Source organism: Rutilus rutilus (assembly GCF_951802725.1).
Source record: "Rutilus rutilus genome assembly, chromosome: 18".
NCBI classification, from domain to species: domain Eukaryota; kingdom Metazoa; phylum Chordata; class Actinopteri; order Cypriniformes; family Leuciscidae; genus Rutilus; species Rutilus rutilus.
Genome location: NC_140231.1, coordinates 25834799 through 25856099, shown reverse-complemented (window position 1 = coordinate 25856099; position 21301 = coordinate 25834799). Strand labels below are relative to the sequence as shown.

Genomic DNA, 21301 nt, shown 5'->3' with positions numbered 1-21301 from the left:
AGCATCAAATCAGCATATTAGAATGATTTCTGAAGGATCATGTGACACTGAAGACTGGAGTACTGATGCTGAAAATTCAGCTTTGGCATCACAGGAATAAATTATATTTCCGGCTTTTGAGACGTACCCAAGATCCACCTGCTAGAGCTGAAGCGCAGACAGACCAGAGAGCAGAGACCGTCCTGCCGAAAGCGAGCGAGCGCATGGCAGGGTGACCGGCCTGTCCGTCTGCACCTCTCACCCTTTCTGTGCCGTCCTTGCATTGACACCAGCAGACACAAACAGCTCCTTAATATTCCCCCACGGTCCTCTTGTCTCATCCCGTCAGTGTCCCGCTGTCCTCCTGGCCGCGTGGACAAAAGGGACGGGACGTTCCGGGTGGAGGACATGAATCATTATGCTTCCTCTTTCCGGGACCGCTCGCATGCCCATTGATTCTGCCGACTTAATTGGCTTTATTAGCCAAGACGGGAAGCCGGTGAGGGGCTTCTGCGGCGTCTCCGTCTGCACCCCCCTCTCCTCCTCCATCTTTCCACCCAGTCCTCCTCAGGAGAAACCCAGCGTAATTGTTTTCCCTCTATCTTCTGTGTCATTGTCGGATGGGTCCAGGGGGATTATTAGTAACCCTGGGTCCCTCAATAATTCATCCTAAGCTATTTATACACAAATGGAGAGTCCTTTAAACTCTCCCTCAGTGAGCTTATCTACTGTTCAGATGGAAAGAGAGAGCGAGAGGGAGGGAGAGAATCCAAAGAGATTGTAAAGGGTGCAGAGAGCGAGTGAGAAAGCGAGGGAGAGCGATGTGTACCTTTTTTCAGCAGAGACACAATGACCTGTTTCTCCAGTGTTTTCGAGTTTCAAGGTGACGCTGGCATACTCTCTCCCTTCTCGCCTGCCAACCCCAACAAAAGTGCCATCTCGGGAATACGCTCGCTCACACAACGCTCATTAATGGCTTCTAATCTGCCAGCTTTTCTACCCATTTAACGCAATTAAGACGTTTACTAAAGCTAACATGGACCGGCAATCAACTCCAAGGACACAGCAAACGTGCATAATAGGATTTGTAAACAGACAATGTTTTATCAAACGCACGCTCGATAACGTTTCCAATGTGAGCGCGGCCCAGACAGGAAGTCAAGCTGACTCTCTGCAGGAAACAGAGCATTATGGCTGCTCTCCTAAAATCCTGCACATGCACACAGACGAAGGCCCTCGCGGCTGCTTCACGCTGATACCCATGTTCCTCACTCTTTTAAAAAGAGGACAGCTAAGCTGCTCAGGGTGAGGAGGCCCACGGTTTCTACAATCCTCAAAACTCGTCATATTTATCCGTTTGGCAGAGCAACCCTATGCTATCTTTCTCTCCCTGAATAAGTAGGACTGCAGAGCTTCAATTTCAAGTCTTTTTTTGTGAATTTAATGCCCTCGGGCAGGGCATCCGAGGTAGTGTAGCAGCGTGCAACTACACGTGGGTATGACATGGGAATTAAAAGAGAGAATACTTTGCATAGACTGTAATTTGCCTACTAAAAGGAGCATTGTTAGCCAGTCATCGTTATCAGTGTCATCAAAGCCTGGGACAATATGGTTCTCTACAGAACATTATGGCTTTGTAATAATGTAGTCTGCTACCTCCAGACAGGTCTAAATATGTCTGCATCGACTGGAGGTCTCCAGGGAAAACAGAGTCATAGATTGAAACTAACGAAAGACACTTTCTTAAAAAAGCAAACAAAACAAAAAAACTAAGCAAAAGTACACTGTTTATTTCTTAAAGATGAAGAGTCTAATATTTATGCCAGTAGAATTGCAAAAAAATATATATTTCCAAACAGAATCAACTATGATTGTAATTTAAAGAAATTCATATAACTGTAACTAGAAAGCCACAGAACGATAGATAGATCTATAAGATAGATAGAACAAATGAACAAACAAACGATAGATGGATAGATAGAGCAAATCATAGTAAAATGGATAGAACAAACAAACGACAGATAGATGGATAGAACAAATGAACGATAGACAGATAAATAGATAGATAGATAGAACAAATTAACAAACAAATGATAGATAGATAGAACACCCTATAGATAAATGGATAGAACAAACAAATGACAGATAGATGGATAGAACAAACTAATGACAGATAGATAGATAGATAGATAGATAGATAGATAGATAGATAGATAGATAGATCAAACGAACGAACGACAGTGCGCATGAACGACCAACCGATAGATAGATAGATAGACAGATAGAACTAACAAACAACAGTAGATGGATAGAACAAACAAACGATAAGATAGATGGATAGAACAAACAAATGAATGATAGATAGAACAATATGTAAATAAAATAATAGAACAATATATAGATAGACAACAGATAGAACAATAGAATGATAGGGTGTGGCCAATTCAAATTCCAACATAAACAAATAAAGATAAGTCACAAATATTTCATTATATTATAGTAGATGTTTTACCGGTAGCAAATTATTTTAAGAACTTAATTAACTAAATTAATATTTTATTATTTTAGATGAACAGGTATTATAGACATCTCTTGGTTCAATCTGAACCCTGCCAAAATAAACAAAAGAGCTCTTTTTTTGTGCCACCCCGGTGGACCCCGCTGACCAGGCATCTCGAAACGGGGAAGGACAGCGCAGTAGATTCACTGGAGATTATTATTATTTAAAACCTCTGCTAATAAGCTTTGCCATGCTGGGAATGGGCTGGTGGGGTGAGGAAAGGGTGATCTCTGGGGCCATTAAATTGCAAATGAGTGATGATGTGCTAGAGAGCCCAGCCCCCCCACCGATCACGAGCCACTGCTGCAGACATAAGGGCCTCTCATACACCTCATCCAACAACAGACCCAGCTGGGTCCACTGGATACACAGCCAAAAGCTGCACAGGGTGTCTAGTCCCCCAACACTTCCCCTTTCCAGTCCTCTATGTTTCAAGCTGAAAGTTATTACCCTGAATGTCATCCACACTCACACTGTATATTTAAAATAAAATCCACATCCTGAAAACAAACAGTGTTTTTAATTAATCGGGCTGACCTGCGAGAATTCAACAACAAATTCATGTATTCAGTACTGCACTGTCAGATCTGCATGGGTGCGAGTAGGCTCATTTTTAGCTCACGACCGACTGCGACCCTGCATTAGAAGGTCGTTCTCTGTCCGAGGCCACAAAATAGTGCTTAAATCTTTAAAACCGTCACCTATAAATTACTGCAAAGGACAGCGGGGTCAAAGCTCGGCGTGGAAACCGGCCAAGAGCCATCAATCTGCGGTGAGGGTGACATCTGTCTCAGGGACTCCCCTGTTCTCTCTTTCTGCCCGATTCCTTTCTCTTTTATCCAACCCCCCTCCCTCCCTCGCAATCCATCTTTATCGCATTCTTTCATGCTTTCTTGCAAATGAAGACTCCCCCCCCAATAAACCCAAACATATTAAAATTCATGAGCAAATGTTATGTCGCACATATTTCGACGGAGGGGCTTCTCAAGCACCCAGGCTTTTCGAGGCATCACTTTCAGTGCAGGTTTAATGCCCATTTTGGGCATGAAATACAGATTTTCTGCCTCAGAAAGTGGGCTCTGCACATTTTAAACTGCCACAGAGACTTTCACAGCACAGTTGAAATCCAAGCTGCAACTTGGACTGAGTTTATTCCCAGCAGCATTCTGCAGTCTGACCTCCCCTATTTCTCTCTCTCGCATTCTTATAACTTATTCATATATTCTCCTAATTCCCAAAACAAACCTTAAAAGATGCCTGCAATTGCTCCAGCTTTCTCACATCCAATTGAAATGCAAACTTAAAAAAAATAAAAATAATTCATCCCATGAATTAAAAGTGCATTAACAGCCACTCCGATGGCAGTGGATTAATGAAAAGGTTTGAACTGGACCCTGAACCTCATAACATTTTTTTTTTTTTTTTTTGGTTTTCTGATAGAGTGAAAAGACAAGCAAAATAACTTTTTTAGTTCTGAACAAAGCTTTCGGAAGGTTTGTTTTAGCCACTTTAATCTTAAGATAACAGCTGTCGGGTTTACGTAGCTCTAAGCTGTAAGAAAACGCAGACAAAAAGGTTATTGATGCGCTAGCAGTCCGGTTGGTCTTTAAACGTCTTATGCCGAATGAATTTCAGTCCAATAAATATCATGACATTAAAATCCTATTTACATGCAATAACACTGAGTGGGAAAATCACTAATGGGGATTTATTTATTAACAATGCCTCAATAAAAAAAAAATCGTATTCCCCTATGAATAACAAATAGACTGTTTCAGTAGACGTCAAGCTAATTATAATCTCATAATGGTTTAATAGGGGGTTGTTCCAGAATCATTACGTGTTTTTCTTGGGGTACATGAGCGCCGTCAAATCACTTTTGTATCAAAGGATGCCGAGAATCAACAACCAAAAGATAAGTAGATAGGCTACACACAGCTTCCTTTGAATGCTATACATATACACTCACGCATATACTGCCGCATACATAAACATTGCAATCTCCACGCGCTGGAGTCGGCCGGTATCATATCGCCATCTTGATCTGCTCCGACTGCAGGCAAAGCATATCCTCCACCCTCATGTATCCCACAATGCCCTCCTGCTTCTCTGAAAACAACTAGTTTCCATACATCCTCTGTTTTATATCAAACCCTGCATGATAAATCTCAAGACAGCTCAACGAAAGATGGTACATTAGCATAGGTACGAGAACACCTTTTGTCTGTATAGACGTACTCTGGTAAGTCCTCCAAATAATAAAAATAAAGATCAATGGCTGTTCTTACATGTAGCTCACAAAACAGCAGTTCTTAATGCACTGTTGCTTCTGTCATAAAGAAAAGACAAGTTTTTTAGCTTAATATAGCTAATCTATTTGACTATTCAATATGACATAAACAAATGTTGGTTCAGTCATGTATAATAAGATGAGAAAATATAATATATGCAAGCCGAAACATCAAGTACCAGGATGTTTTTAGCTACCACGTACGCTTAATACACACGTAGGCTGTTGTTTACAAGGAAATGGTGAGTGAGTGTTGTATAAAGCAAAGACCCATTAAGGGCCCGTAACTCTGCCACACTGTGTGCACTCATGCTATCACTGACCCATGGAAAATTGGTTCATTTGTTCATTGCAGGATTTTAAATACTACTGCTTCCTGCAATACATGCATGGAAACTCAAGTTCTACACTTTGGATCCATAAGTTTAACGGCTGTTTATTTGTGTGGGAATGGGCTCAGTAGTGCACCTCACAGCCAGGTACACAAGAGATTTTCACAGAATTGGGACAAACACCATTCACAAAGTTTGTCTACACATCTATTATCCCTTGCATAGAAGCTTTTTTGACACTGAGGCTGGATTTTGAAATGTCAAAGCTACTCTTTGTTTGTTTTTATGATTATGTTAGGTATTTATAAAGGTGCTAGGATGTAATTTGATTCAAGATCTCCTTAAAGAAAACTGAACCACTAGAAAAAAACATCTTAAATTCAAGGAGGGATTTTGGTAACACTTTATTTTAAAGTGACATACTTACACATTACTACATGTACTTACTATAGTAATAACTGTAAATGATGCATAATTACAAGTAACTAACCCTAAACTAAACCCTAACCATACCATGTAGTTAATTAATATTACTCAGTACTTTTGTTTAAATTTGTCTTCCATCGAAAAAGATGTGAACCAGGACTGTAACTGGTTTTCTCAGCTCCATTTATCACATTTCCACAGATTTTTCTTAAAACAATCAATGCATATACTGCAAAAAAAGGCTTTCTAAACCTGCTCATAGTCAAACAACCAACAGTTAGTCTAACAACCAGGTTCATTGTAATTGTACATCTTCAGTGTAGGCCTATTTACAATCCGCTATAAAAAGACACAATGATGATTAACAGTACACAGCCTCTTCATTCCTTTCCAAATAGTTTGCTCTCCTTTTCTCCTTCTTATTGCTCGTTTACATCAAAAAGTAATTAAAATGTTGCTTGCTTAAATCAGTCCATACAGTGAAAATGATCTAAGCTATTACCTAGGCTTTTAGTTCTCTACCTCACCATTCTCTGCACACTAATTAATGGAGTTTGAAAACAGCATCATTAGACTAACAAATAGGTAACGCTTCACATAATGAGAAAAGAAGAATTTAAAATAAAGGGCTTAGAAAAAAAGAGCACACTGGTGTATTTTTAACAAGACGGATGCTATGTAGATTCTCAGATCGCATCAGGAACGCTTAATTTAAAAAATCATGTTAAATTACAATGACACTGGTTGGTGTTATTTTTGTATTTTTTTTAACGGAGTAAAAAAGTTTCTGAGGAGAATATAAGCAATCATTGGTCTAAATAGGTTATAGCTTATAAAAACACTGTAATACCTGGAGAAAGTTTACATTCCCCCCAGAATTATGCAACCTGCACTCTTCCTTCTTTGCTCATGGGCAAACACAGAATTTGAACCAATCACATACAGTAAGACATAATGTTATGTGACAAATCACTCTGGAATCATGGGGAATCTAGCAGTGATTAGCTACTGACGTAGTGAAGAAGAAGAAAAAGAAGTAGTAAATTCACAATTTATTGTTTGCAAAATTGTCAAAAAACAAAAATGTCTATTAATGGAAATATACTGTATCTAAAATCAACTGCTCTTACACATAGATCCATTTTTCATTAGTTGAATCATTAGTGTTAGATTACAGCTAGAAAAATGGAAATATACTACATGATAGCCTGCATTTCGAGGCAAAAAAAGCTTCTCCAGACGAAACTGAAGCAATTTGACTGACAGCTCTGTTTTCTTTCTGTATTGTGGGCACTTTGACACCTTTTCTTAGTCTTGCCTAGACAGCAGTGCACATATCACTCCTAAACCCTTTAAATATTTAACACACTCACACACACACCACAATAACACTTAGATGATGCAACTAGTTTTGAAAACAGAAACTATTAATTTTGCTAGAGTTGTTTTCAGACACTGCAAGGCTTCGGAGGTTCTTAAATCAAAATTGTGATTCACAGGCAGGGCGAGATAAAAACCAGTGTGCCGCAGAGGGGGGTGTGGCCTCGGGCTTTTCATCCGCACAGTTTATATGAAATTACAGCTAAACCTTATAAAACTTTTAAGGCTGAACCCAGTTTAGCCCTGCCTTGCTCTTAGAGTCCCGCTATTTAAATATATGAAAACACAACAAGGCCATTACGCCGGACATAAATCTTGCAGGATAAAATTTTAGGAAGCCTGCAAAAGCTGCGCAGCGTAGCATATTTGCATAGTTTTCAATTTAGAAAGTAAATCGCCTCCGCCAAGCGGCATTACTTCCAGTTTAAAAGTTCACACAGCTATCTGACAGAGAGTTATGGTATATAACAGATGAAATTCATGAGATGAGTGTTTTGGGATTAGCTGTTGCGCATAAACACGTCTGCATTCTGTCCGTGCGACTGAATGAACTGAGACGAGTTTTAAAGTGCCCTGAGGTATGAGAAAATGGCTACGTTTTGGCCCAATTCAGACAACAGGGTCACACTAGCTAATAAGGACCACCGCAAGGTTAGGACTGCTAGACAGGTCCTCTATCCTGTAGAACTCCAAACCTGTGGCCAACACATGCAGCATATCCTTTTCCCTCTCTTTCATCAGCAAGCCATTGCTCACCTTGAGTAACTATCTTTTCTTTTGATGGCCGACCTCTGTTGCATCGCCTCAAATTACACTGGACAAAAACAGTTTTGCCACCCTCTTGACTGTCTGCCTGAAAAATGGCCCTGCTCTCATGGACGCGTATTTACATGCATGTTCGTGCCACCAGTGCTACTTGTATTCAATGCTGCATTTTGAGAAGGCGACCTACGGACAACGGCGACCTACGCAGTGACACGCCGACTCACTCATAAACAAAACAGGCGCATCGATCACGCGCCGCAGATACCGCACTCGAAGCGAGAGCTTGTCTGCGATTTCTCGGCAGGGATGAGCAATCGGAGACTAGAGGCTTGAGAGGATTTGGGATGGGCCGAGGCTAGGAACATCTGCAGATCCAAACGAGCTAGAGAGGGGGAAAAAAAGAGAAACGCTGTGTGTGCAGATGATGCAACAGCAATGCAATGGTGAGTCCAGGACGCGAGCTGAATTAACACCAAGCCGCAGGAGGAAAAACCCAGCATTTCTCTTTCTCCGGCAAGGACATCCAATTGTCTTTTGGAAAAATCCTGCCCAGAAACTCAGGTTTAGGTTGCCCAGAAACAGAATTTTCCTCCCCGTTAACACAGTCTCTCGATAACACGTCAACCCAACGGAAAAAAAAAACATTCGTACTTGTACATTTTTCAAAGAGAGCTTGTTTGGACCTTCGAAACACAACTGTCTAGAAAATAAAAAGCACCTTACACATTAATTTAGGGTGCAATTCTCATTATTAACTAGCTGCTTACTAGCATGCATATTACTAGGATATTGGCTGTTTATTAGTACTTATAAAGCACACATTAAGACCTTATTCTGCATGACCATATTCTACATCCCTTAATCCTACCCAATACCTAAACTTAACAACTACCTTACAAACCATTAACAAGCAGTATTTAGGAGTTTATTGAGGCCAAAGCCATTGTTAATAGAGAGAATTGGACCCTAATCTAAAGTGTGACCAAAATCATTATAAATTTTTTTTGTCCATCTTCACCCCTCAAACATGGAAGCTAGCTGTGAGCTACAGCTAAACAAGACAATGCAAACAATCTCAATCTCAGACTTTGCAAGCTGGGAGTGATAGTCATTCGGTGCATGGCGGCAATCTCCCCTACGCTAAAAGGCGTGCAAGGAGAAGATGTTAAAGTCCGCAGCATGTTTCCTGTAGCTGCTGGTGACCAGTACAAATGGCCTCTATTAGCTGTGCTGAGTCACGCAGAGCAGCCAAATGAAAGTGCTGGTGAACGGAGGACTCAAGAACCCCCCCCAACTCAGGCCTGCATGCCCCAAGTACCCGGTTTTCTCCATCTAAATCTCTTACACTGTCTACTTCTCTTACTCAGGTTAAAACAGAAGCCCATTCCTGTGCTAAACTCTCTTTTAGTCTGTTTTCATCCATCTTTTTTTGTTTTGTTTCTCCTCTTCTCCTGCTCTCTTTTTCCATCCATCACTCTCCCAATCTCCATCCTTTAGCCAGTGTTGTAGCATTCGGCTCTTTCTCACTTTCTCCCGAGAGACAGGAGTCTAAAGACTAGATAACTGATGTACAGAATCATTACTTTGGCTGCTCAGGCATGAGGATGAATGAAGCACCCTCCGCTCAGTGTCTCATTAGAGTCTACACGTAAAACGCATCAGGCTTTATTCAGTCATCGCTCCAGATGCGTATCAAGCATGGTGAAATCAAATGTATGCCCACACGCCACGTCTGCATATCAAAAACAAAGCTCAAAAAGTAGACCATATGCATGAGAATAATGACTATCAAAAATAGAATTCAGCAGCATAGTACGAAAATCCAGCGTCTCCTCCTACGTGCTTCTTTATAGCATCAAACGCGTTCCCTCTCCACCTACACTCATCACAACTTCAAACGCTCACGCTTCTCAACGATGTTTGCTTCTGGTGTTTACTTGCACAACGCGGGATCGTTTTCTTGACGATTTTAGATTCTGCTGAAAATGCACAGCTAGCAATTAAAGGCGTAGTTCCACCAAAAAGGAAAATTCTGTCATCACTTACTCAACTTCAACGTCGTTCCAAACCTGTATGACTTTCTTTCTTTATTGGAATACAGAAGAAGATATTTTGAAAAACACTGGGATCCAAACAACATTGGACCCCACTGACTTTAAGTGTATGGACATTTTTCACAACATTCACGAGAAAGAAAGTCAGACAGGTTTAGAACAACAAGAAGGTGAGTAAATAATGACAATTTTCAGTTTGTGTTTGGATGTGATCTCAACAGCACTGGCTTGCCATGCCGCTCTCTCAGTCTGTCATGTGAATATCTAACCAATTACCTGCAAGAAGCAGAAACTGTCTTTAAGTGACACCGATATTTGCACTGAAAAGCTTGAGGTTCTGGTTCCGTTATCCTAAGACCCCAACTGAGAGCATTCAGGACCTCATCTCAGCGTGGAGTGTAATGGTAAATCTTGAACGATGTGTGTAGGAGGGTAAGTGAGTGAATAAATGGATGACAAAACCCCTTCTAGCCTGTGAATGGAAAGAAAAATCGCATGATTGGAAGAGCAGAGACGGCAGAGACATGCAGCAGGCTGGAGGAGGTGATAACGTGTGAAGAGAGGAAGTGGGTGGAGGTGGTGATGGATGAAGGGCCAAGATGGAGAACTTCCTATAATGATGGAAAACAAAACAATGCGATCATGTTAATGATCAAGGAGGGCAGACTACTGTAGGAATAGAATATTTATGGAGCTTTAAAAAAATTGTAATTTGTTTGAGAGGCACTCTCAGAAAAATAATGTACTTTTAATTGTTGCTTGGTAGTTTTTCGTTTGTAACTGAGGCAGATCCTTTAACGTCCCCATGAAACCAAAATTGACTAATCTTATTTTGCAGTGTTTAATTTAAATGATTATTAACTACGCCTTTTGCCTCAAACTCCCAATTACTGCTTATTAAAGGTTAGTAAGGTAGTTGTTAAATTTAGGTATTGGGTAGGATTAAGGGATGTAGAATATGATCATGCAGAATAAGGCATTACTGTGTGCTTTATAAGTACTTATAAAACAGCCAATATCTAAAAGGGTTAGTTCACCCAAAAATGAAAATTCTGTCAGTAATTACTCACCCTCATGTTGTTCCAACCCCGTAAGACCTTTGTTCATCTTCAGAACACAAATTAAGATAATAAAGTCGTTATTTTTGGAATAAAGTCGTTATTTTTCTCATCGCTTTATAAACTTAAGATTGAGCCACTGTAGTCACTTGGACTATATTAACGATGTATTTAATACATTTTCTGGGCCAGCAAGTTATAATGCCTTAGAAGGCTATGGAGGAGTGATCCAGCTCTCAGATTTAATCAAAAATATCTTAATTTGTGTTCCGAAGATGAACGAAGGTCTTACGGGGTTGGAACAACATGAGGGTGAGTAATTACTGACAGAATTTTCATTTTTGGGTGAACTAACCCTTTAATATGCATGCCAAAAAGCTGATAGTTTATAGTGAGAATTGGACCCTAAACTAAAGTGTTACCTCATTATTTTTTAAATGCATGTGCCCTTGCAATCTTTAATCAAAAACATTAACGTTCCTTCCTCCTAGCAAAGACATTTCTTCTCTGATGACGTGTTCATCAATGATCCCTCCACTCCAGGAACCGGTCACTCACATGAGATCGCAGTAATTAGCAAGCAATGATCCAATCAAGTCCCGCCCTACATTTTCTGTTTGGTTTGAGAAGCCGTTTCACTATGTCACAACAGGGGAGAAAAGACGACTGCAACTTCTGACTAAAGGGAAAGTTCGGCCAAAAATTCTAATTGTTTCACCATTTATTCACCTCATTTCATTCCACATCTTTTAGACTTTCTTTCTTCTGTGGAACTCAAAAGAAAATATTTGTAAAAACTTTTGGGTCCAAAGTGACCTTCATTTGATAGTCAAAATATCTGCTCAACAGAGGAAATAAATGCATACAGGTTTAGAACCTCATGAGGGTGAGTAAATGATGGCAGAATTTTTTATTTAAGGTGAACTTTAAGGGTACATATTAGCACTTTTTAAGGGTGCTGCCCTAGTGACAAGGTATTACTGTTCCTGAAAGTGAAGGGAAAGGTCAGTTTTAAAAAACAGCATATTAAGTTCTTGAAGCAAAGAGAGCTCCAAAGCGGACAGGCTCCAGCGTATTGCAGGGTATGGAGAGAACGGCACTGCTGCCAAAGGGAAATAGATTTTGAGAGACACTGACGCCAGTGCTTATGTTGTGGAGAGGGAGTGAACGAGTAACTAAACTCAGTCGTAACATGGAGCCAAGCAGGCCTGACGACCACACTAGTGAATACGGGCGCTGCAGTGGGGGATGGGTATAAAGGACCATATATTGCAAAAAGGAGACAGTTCCTAGAATCAGCCAGCACGACTCCCCATAGTTCACAAGCAACATGATTAACCACTGGATGGGGAGTACTCCAGCGGTGCTATTAATAAAAGATAACCTCCTACCCTCCCCAGATCCGCTTCTCAAAGCCACATTTTTGCTAGGCACATACAGAGGACAGCTTTGTTTACTACAACGGCGGGACTTCATCCCTGGGGCTTGGGTAAGCAGCTTCTTCCCTCGACTCCCAGGGTTGGGTGGGTAAATTAGCCACTGATGTGACCCTAAAGCCAAACAAGGTCCTCTGGGTTGGGGATCAATTAGACAAGCCTGTGAAATAATGACACCCCTGGGAAGATCTTCCTAGGGAGACCCCCTTTGGATCCTTGGCTGAGGGCTTCAGGAATTGATCATTCCGAACACACCACAGGTACAATACTTCAGCAGTTATTACCACACTGCAGGAGCAAGCGAGCGCACAAACAAGGCACAGTTGCGGCTGAACCTAACCGGAGACGCGAGTTGCTGCATATGACACCAACTGGCAAAGAGAAGATAAGCATGCCGGAGGTAATTATAGTTCGGCTGCTGTTACTTCTAGAACACACCACACTGAAATGCTATTGTGTGGACTGTCACCATAAATTAATATTTTATTGTGAAGCAATAGAACAGGAACAATCATGGCTACACGACCCCAATTAAGAGGTTACTGGACAGACCCTTTCGGTACAGATCCCATCCTTACTCATAATGTTCTCTTTCATTGTCTTGACGGCTGCCATTTACTTTTACTTCTCGCACAATCATACTTAGACAAAAGACACAAGATAATAGGCTACTTGTCTCAGATAGTATACCAGGGAGTTTTTGTTGTGCACACAACACGATCTCTAAAGAAAACTAATTGGCGGAAATGTTTATAGAGGCTCACACACGCACGAGTAAACACACGCATTCTTTTTTTTTATTGTGGTGGGGTTCTTTCAATTGGCTTCTATTGTTTTTAAACTGAGCTAATAATACTTAATTCATCTCAAAGTTTCTTCTCATACATTTTCATTAAAAGATTATTTAGTATGTTAAATAATTAGGACCATTTGCTGGAGCCCGCAATGTAAATTTTTAGGCTTTTCTTTCCTTGAATATCTAGTCACCACCATGTAGGTAAAATCAGAACCCCCCCCCCCCCCCCCCCCCACCCACCACACACACACACACACACACACACACACACACACACAGAGAGAGAGAGAGATAGAGAGAGAGAGATGGAACAAGTCTAAATGGATTTATTTATTTATTTTGATGACTAACAAAGTGATGGACTTGTAAGCAAGCTGGACCTCAAGACAGCTTCTACAGAACTCTACAGGGTTTTTAACCCTGGGTTAATGTCTTTTTCAACACTGTGTAAAGACCAGTTTTAACCCTGGGATAAGCACACATTCCACATTTGCCATTTTGGAAGGGGACCCGCTTCACTTTTATCCCTGGGTTATGCTAGCACTGCTTTATCGACACAGTACGACGCTACAACGTTATGTCGAGATGTTTAGCAACAGACACCAATCACAAACTGCCTCAGTCCATAACCTCATTAAATATTCATGCGCTTTGTACAGTCGCTGAAACTTTCACGCGCCGTGTTTAGTATCATCGTCTGAGGGGAAACAGTTAAAAATGTCGAACAGCGAGGGCAGACGCGTTAAATGGAGAGATGGAGATTAATTTTGCTCTATAGTGACTTCTCACACAGATGAATAAGCAGTTATTAAACATGTCGCGTGCAATATTTGTAAGGCGTTATTCACCTTAAAAATATTCAAGAACGTTAAGGTTTACAAATGCACAGCGTGGAATCTCAAAACTTGACAACCCAGAATTAACAACTAACTCAGAAAGTATGAACATTGTGAAATAGAATAAGATACGTCAATTTCAAGAGTAAAAAGCCCATACCCATCTATCCCTCCCCCGCCACCCCATCCTCAAAATAGGATCGCGTAAAAACCGCTAAGTAGCCTACCATTTGCCTTCTGTTGCTATTTATCAAAATTCGCTTCGTGTTGGATACGGAGCGACTCTAAATCAATACTTAACTTTCGTAGTAAACCAATTAATGAATTATTCCCTAACATATTTCATGTTAAATTTATGTATGCATAAAATAGCCAGTACATCCAAGCCTGTTGTTCATAGAATTCGATTTTATGATAGAAACGGAGGCAAAGCAAATCAAGACATAGTGACAGGAATAAAATGGGAAACTGCTCTCGCGAGCGAAACGTACCTTTGTGCATGCCAGTGAAGCGGTCTTTCAGGACTGTGAGCTCGTAGATCTTGCCAAATTCCTCGAAGAGCGGCCGGAGGTCCTTCTCGTCCAGGTTGCGGGGTATCTGTCCGATGAATAGTTTGATGGCATCGTGGTCCTTCATGGGAATGGTGGCGCAGCTCGCGGGACTGTGAGTGTGGCTTATTCCGTTCACGAGCCCGTTCGTACTGGCCGCTCCTCCATGCACCGCGGCGTCCACCTGTCCGTTCGTTAAAGTTGCCATGTTCACCGCGAGGACTTTCAGCTGCTACGCCTTCTGAAGTGTTTCAAATGACGGGATGAGACGTCCTACTGTGGTTTTCGCCGAAAATGTACAGATGCAAACACCTACCATTGAACACAAGTCAAATATCAAACGCGTTTGGTCGTCCAGGCGGAGGCGTGTTTCCTTGTATTTGTCCCTTACTACTCAATTCATTCATTCATGTAATAAAAACGAGAGAAAGAGAGAGAGAAAGAGAGAGAGAAAGAGAGAGAGAGACAGACCGTGAGCGTTCGCTTTACCTCCGTTCCCCTCGCCCCTGCTTCTAGCTACCCTTTTATTTTTTGCATTGAGAAGTCGGTATGGGTGTCCTCCCGGTTTAAACCGACAGGGCTGTCTCAAACGCGCTCAGTGCAGTGGGGAGGAAGAGGAGAAAAAGCAGCTCCCTTTATGTCACCCGACGCTCTCTCTCCCCCTCTCGTCGTTATATAGTAACATGGTATGTTCCGCCGAAGGAGAGGGACTATAAATAAAGAAAATATCACATTTACACGGCTCTTTGTACGCTGCCTTGCGAATGACGCACCTTTTGAATGACCAATCTGTTTATATATATATATAAAAAAAACGGGTATGCAATCGTTTTCCAACGCACTCCAATGCATAATGTTCCCCTATGTGCATTTTTCGGGAAAGCATCAAAGGATTCACCCAAATTCGCTGTAAAGCGCAGAGGGAGCTAATGGACAGCGACAGTGCTGAAACGCTCGGAAAGTGCAAGGACAAAAACAGCCTTGTGCATGCATGCAACCTTTGATAAATCCTTTGAATGTTGTTATTATTATAGTTATTATTAGTAGTAGCACTTATTCGTAAAAAATGTATTTCGCTGAATGAGAAGCAATGCCTCTTTTCAAATGCACGAGCCAGAAAGAGGGCTGTGAGCTCCTCCGCGCGGTGTGTACGGGCAGGGAGGCGACACGTGTGTGTGTGTGTGTGTGTTCAGGAATGGGGGTTATAAAAATACAAATCTGTATCATAGTTGGCTCTCAATGAGGAACCTTTACCCATTCAGACCCAGTGTCCATTCCAATGAGCATGTTTTGTAAGATTTTGACTCAATGCATTTTTAGATTGTGCTACATAAAAAAATACATTTTGAAATAAGGTAGAAAAATATGGCATGATTTGAACAAGTATAATATCACACACACACACACACACGTTGTGTTTTCATGTTATATGGGGACTTTCCATAGACAATGATTTTTACAGACAATGATTTTTACAGACAATGATTTTTACATTTTCAAGAAACATCACTTAGTATGATTTATAAGCTGTTTTCCTAATGGGGACCAAAAATGTCCCCACAAGGACAAGGATTTGGGATATTTTGTCCCCAATGTCTATTGTAATGGACATTACAAACAGCAATTGAAATCTTATCATAAAACATTTTTTTTTATTGATTCCCACTTATGGCTACTGGCTACATTTAGAGTAGAACTGAAGCATAGTCATATTTTTTGTGTCCCTGGAACATAATTCAAGAGCAACGGGTCAATAGCTGACATTGGAAATTCAAAGTACTCTTTAGAGAGATTATGTATAGTTACATCTTTTCACTTAGACCTTACTTTCATTGGATTTCATCAGTTAAAAACGCTGTTGAGAATGACTAATACAGAGCATTTGCTTCAACAATAAACTCTCCCGTCTTTTATCTCACAAAAACAGTGTCTCTTCAATTTAAACAAACTCCATCAATGAGTCTATAGAGATCTGCTGTTCTTTCTGATCAGGAAAAACAACCTTGATGTAATGAAGACTGCTTGGAGGTTTGAGTGATGTCTCCAAACATCTAACCTGAGCCCTGAACACCTCTAAAATCCCACTTATCCACGATATGAACCGCTGTTGACAGTCAAAGCGTGTATGCACAAGTGCAAACGTTGCATGCAAGCTTCCAATTTCCACACCAGAGCACACAACCACAGTGTTTTTCATGCTGACAATGACACACCACTGTCGAGACCAAAGCACCTGCTCATAATGATGGGAAATTGTAGGCTGCCTCAGAGTTCCTGCTGAGCACGAGGCCCACGGAGAACAACAGGCGTACATGTGTTCGGCACCGGCACAACGGCAGGTAGGAGCGCTCAAGCGAACTAAAAATGGAGGAAAACAACAAGCCACTTTAGATGAGGCCTTCTGAAGGCACTGAAAAGCTGATGACGTAGCTGTTTAGAACAGTTGTTCTCAATTGGTTTCGCTTCAGAACTCAGATTTAGCACTTGAAGCTGCGATCCAACACAATACAAAACGTAACCTGACCCATGAAGAACCTTTAAAATTCATGGAACCTTTCCACTGCACAAACGGTTATTTGAAAGAAAAGTAAAGGATCTTAAAAATGCGATTTTTTTCTTAGTGTGAAAAATCGGATAGTCTAAAGAATATTTTTCATTTCATAGTATTTTTTTTTTTGCGCAATTGAAAGATTTCATGGATGTAAAAAGTTCTCCACCGAGCCATTCTAATTATGCACAATCATGTGATTATTGTATTTCATTATTTGCATTTAGCATTGTTTTTGACCATGGTCTACAATCACACAAACAGCCATGCAATCTACATTTGGGTCATTGGTTGAGAAGTACACTTTTTCCATAAGTTTCTTCAATGATCCTTTAAAAATTATGTTTATATAAGATTGTATATAAGTATAAGATTGTTGAGTTGAAAATATGGATCTTGGGAGATAATAATAATAAAAAAAGTAGATAAGATCAGTGGTATGTATATATATATAAAAAAAAAAAAAATCATTCATGAAAATAAAATACATTAAAAAAAATATATATATATATATATAAATAAAGAGAATAAAATAAGTTCTTTGAATATTAAAGGTTCTCCATGACATGTGATTGCAAAATCCTTTTTGGTTCTAATTGGAGTTCATGATAACACAATAAATGCAATGAATTACATCATGCTACGCTTCCTAGAAGAGCGATTTCTCTTAATTGCATTCTTCCAAATAAGTAATTTAGAGCTGAGAAGCACTGGTATCTACACTGCATCTCTTACAGTTCCATGTTCTCTTACCAAAGGTCAACTGGTCAAATATTAAAACACAGTATAACTTCGAATGTGTTTGGCCTTAACGATGCGATTTTAAATATTTGGATGTGGTCCAAAGCAGCATTAAAAAGGAAACAAAATACACTCCGTGGCCCTCTCACCTACCGCACTCAGAGGCTGTAATGGCCCGTTAATGTCATTTCGGACTGTCAGTATAACCCAGCCCAGCTGAGTCAGTCCGCTTTCTTTGGCAGGGCACTGCTCTCGGTTCTGCAAGCATACCCTTGGGGCCACGCTGCCCGAGATCACGCCCGACTTGCCTTGAGCCATATTTATACAAGGACGAAATGTGTTAGCACAAATCATTATAATTATGTTCTGTGCGTAGTATCGCAGCGATTATATAAGTTATGTTGCCATTACTGTTCCCTATAGTCTTTCTCTTCACCCCTCTCTCAACTCTTTTGTGGATTTCAATGTGCCGCAAGCTGACCCAAATGAAAAGCATCTGATGAGCACGTCCATCGTCGTGATAATAATAATAATCCTACGCAATTAACAGGTAATTTATGGAGCGATTGGTCTACAGAAGGTGCCCGGTGCCCCGTAGGTCACTGGGAGCGTGGTTTGATGCAGCTCAAATGAACCTGGAGTGGAACTGAAAAGCTCCAATCTAAATTTCAGCAGAGGAGTGGTCTCAAGAGGAGAGTGTCACATCTTCATCCTAAAATTTGATCTCAGCGGTATGTCTATGCGAATGAGCCTTACAATCAAATAACAATCATACTTTTTTTTTCTGTCAGGAAATAAATAATAAACCCAAATGTTATTTTCTTCGACAGCAGGCCTGCTGCTAAAAATAAGCACTGGCGTTTCACGCTTCTGCATGGCTGCTGGAATGACATGGCGCCGCTGTCCATGGTGCTGAAATAATACCACCAAGACACAGCTAGTCAAAACGCAAAGGTTTCATCATTATATATCGACTAACCCTCTCTAAAAACAGGTTTACTTGAGAGATACTTCTGAAAGTAACAAAAGCCTTTTCTTAACACCTCTCACTTTTTGACAATAGAGTGCACTAAAATAACTTGTGCCCTTGGAACACTACTTTGAGTCAAATCCTGTTCCGGCGGGTTTAATTGTTGAGGAAGGCAAATAAACGAGTGGCAAATGAAATTCTTGCAGGGCAGCTTGCACAAATAGATTGATAATGTGCGCCAGCCGGCGTAAAGTACGTTGAGGATTCGATATTACCTGTTCTGCATATTAATGTCTCTCCTAACCTGTCCTTCATCCAGGACAAAGTTCTAAATCTCAGGGAGCCTTGAGCCTCGGAGGCGGTTCATCATCTCAGTGTAATTTAGGAGGACGAGCAGGGAAAGGGCAGAGAACTCCAAAAAAACTTTGACAGAGCAGTGCTATGAAAAAGACGCAGAGGTGAGCGAATTGGAACCTATAAATGTGAGGAAGAAGAAAGGACATGTGACTCTAATCAAATGCAGATTAGCAAATCAACAACAACAACTAAATAAGCAAGCATGCAAAAGGTGATATTCTCAGACCCACTGAGATTACTGCATGTGCAAGTATGAGAAAGCCTCTCTTGAATCTAAAATTAACAGCTACACTGCTAAAAAGGATGTGATGTTTCTGACAATAAAATAACTATTTGGATTAACACGAAGGGACACATATATGGAAGTTTTCCCTTTAATTATTGTTTACTCTAGAGGAGCTGCTTATCGTGAGAGCGGTGAGAGGTTTTTTTGCATCAGAGGGTGCCGTTGGTTGTTAGTGCAGTATTGAAAACAGATTAGCGCTTTACCACTTGTCACAGTTGGGCATTTCTTTCAAAATTAAATCCTGATCACAACTCTCAGATGACTCTCAAATTTTCCACCCCATTGTAGAGGATAACACAGCACTGAAACAACATTATCCCAATTCAGAAGACCAGATGAACTCTCTCAGGGGAAAAGGCCAAAATGCAAAGTTAATATAATATAATATAATACTTGGTAAATTTTGGGGTCCATTTTTTTAATCATGAAAAAAAGTATCACAGTTTCCACAAACATATTAAGCAGCAAAAATGTTTTCAACATTGCTAATAATAAGAAAGTTTCTTGAGCACCAAATCAACATATTAGTATGATTTCTGGAGGATCATGTGAAACTGAAGACTGGAGTAATGATTTTTACATTATACAATTCTAATGAGCTTAATATTTTGTATGAGCAACAGTGTGCTGACTTTTGCATTTATGTAATTTTTTGCTGGGACTTCAAGTTTCTTTGAAAATTCTGCTTTTCCATATTAAAAGTATATTAAAATAAAAAACAGTTATTTAAATTGCAATAAAATTTCGCAATTTTACTGTTTTTACTGTATTATTGATCAAATAAATGCAGTCTAGATGAACATAAAAAATCTTACCAACCCCAAAAATTTGAACGATAGTGATTTTACTTAGTGTAATATTAAAAATGATTATAATGTTAAATTATTTTGTACATATTATTTACAAGCGAAATTTGAAAATAACATTTTGCTTTGATAAAAAAATATGTAAATAACATTTGACCCTAAAGCTTGAATGTCAATGCCTTTAGCACTATGCTTTAGCATCAGCAAAACTCTGTGTATATGCGTATTAAATATATTAATGTGAACATAATTTTATTTAATAAATATTTATACAAATGTATATAAATCGTCAATTAAAAGGATTGCAGTTAAAAATGACTAAATTTCTTTTTTGGGTGTCCTATACCTTTAAGAAAATGAATAAGGATTTGATTGCCTTATTTTGACTAACAACTCCCTCCTCCACACACACACTTTTTTGTATATTTTAACAGCACACATAAATGCTTCCCATGATGCATACTGATGAATTGCACAACACGTGAATTCCTTGTTACTTTATCCCCACCAGGACTAATCCGAGAAAGAGAGAGAGAAAGGTTCTCACCTGTATGTGGCTTCTAACTTCTCTTGATGTCAGTCCCATCTCTTTAATCAGTGGTTTGGAATCCTGTGACCTCTGACCCCTCCCCTGTCTCACAGCACCTGTGCCACAGCCAGACGTGTCACCTCGCTGTCATGTCAGCTCTTGTACAGTGACTGTGGTGTCTGGGTGTCTGGCCCCACAGAGCCCCTGATTGCTCCCCCGGGAGGGTGTTCGAGAAGGTGGGCGAAGCCACCTGCCACTGCCCTGCAGCGATGGAGGAAAGCGGAGGGCCTGGGGCTCAGCTTGATTGCTGGAAATACAACACATCGTGCTGCCAAAGACCATTCCAATAGGGGGGGAAGAGAAAGAGAAAGAGAAAGCAAGATGAAAAGACTGCATGGTTGCGACATGTGACAATGTTGGCTCCTTCGAAGTGAAAAACTGTGCCTATGGAGACAGCAAAGTCACTCAGGACCAATTTTCCTTCTGCTAAACCAGGTGCAAGCAATTACATGAAATGATTGGACAATCAGTCAGTCTCAAATACTCAGAAGACACCATAAACTTCCTATCATGTGTTTATGTTTCAGGTGCGGTTTCTGGGCAG

The 21301-nt window shown here is 40.3% G+C and overlaps 1 protein-coding gene across 8 annotated transcripts in view; it reads right to left on the bottom strand.

Moving 5' to 3' along the window:
- celf4 (CUGBP, Elav-like family member 4) overlaps window positions 1-21025 on the bottom strand; it is a 93112-nt gene extending 72087 nt beyond the window's left edge. For 3 of the 8 annotated variants that reach the window (XM_084386680.1, XM_084386681.1, XM_084386682.1), the window contains exon 1: window positions 14404-15083. In XM_084386680.1, coding sequence (XP_084242806.1) covers window positions 14404-14668 — 265 coding nt within the window. In that variant the 5' untranslated portion in view covers window positions 14669-15083. Of the gene's footprint in view, window positions 1-14403; window positions 15085-20715 lie in introns of those variants that run through there. The other 5 variants (XM_084386677.1, XM_084386678.1, XM_084386683.1 and 2 more) reach the window with 4 other exon arrangements.
- Window positions 21026-21301: the final 276 nt, after the last annotated feature.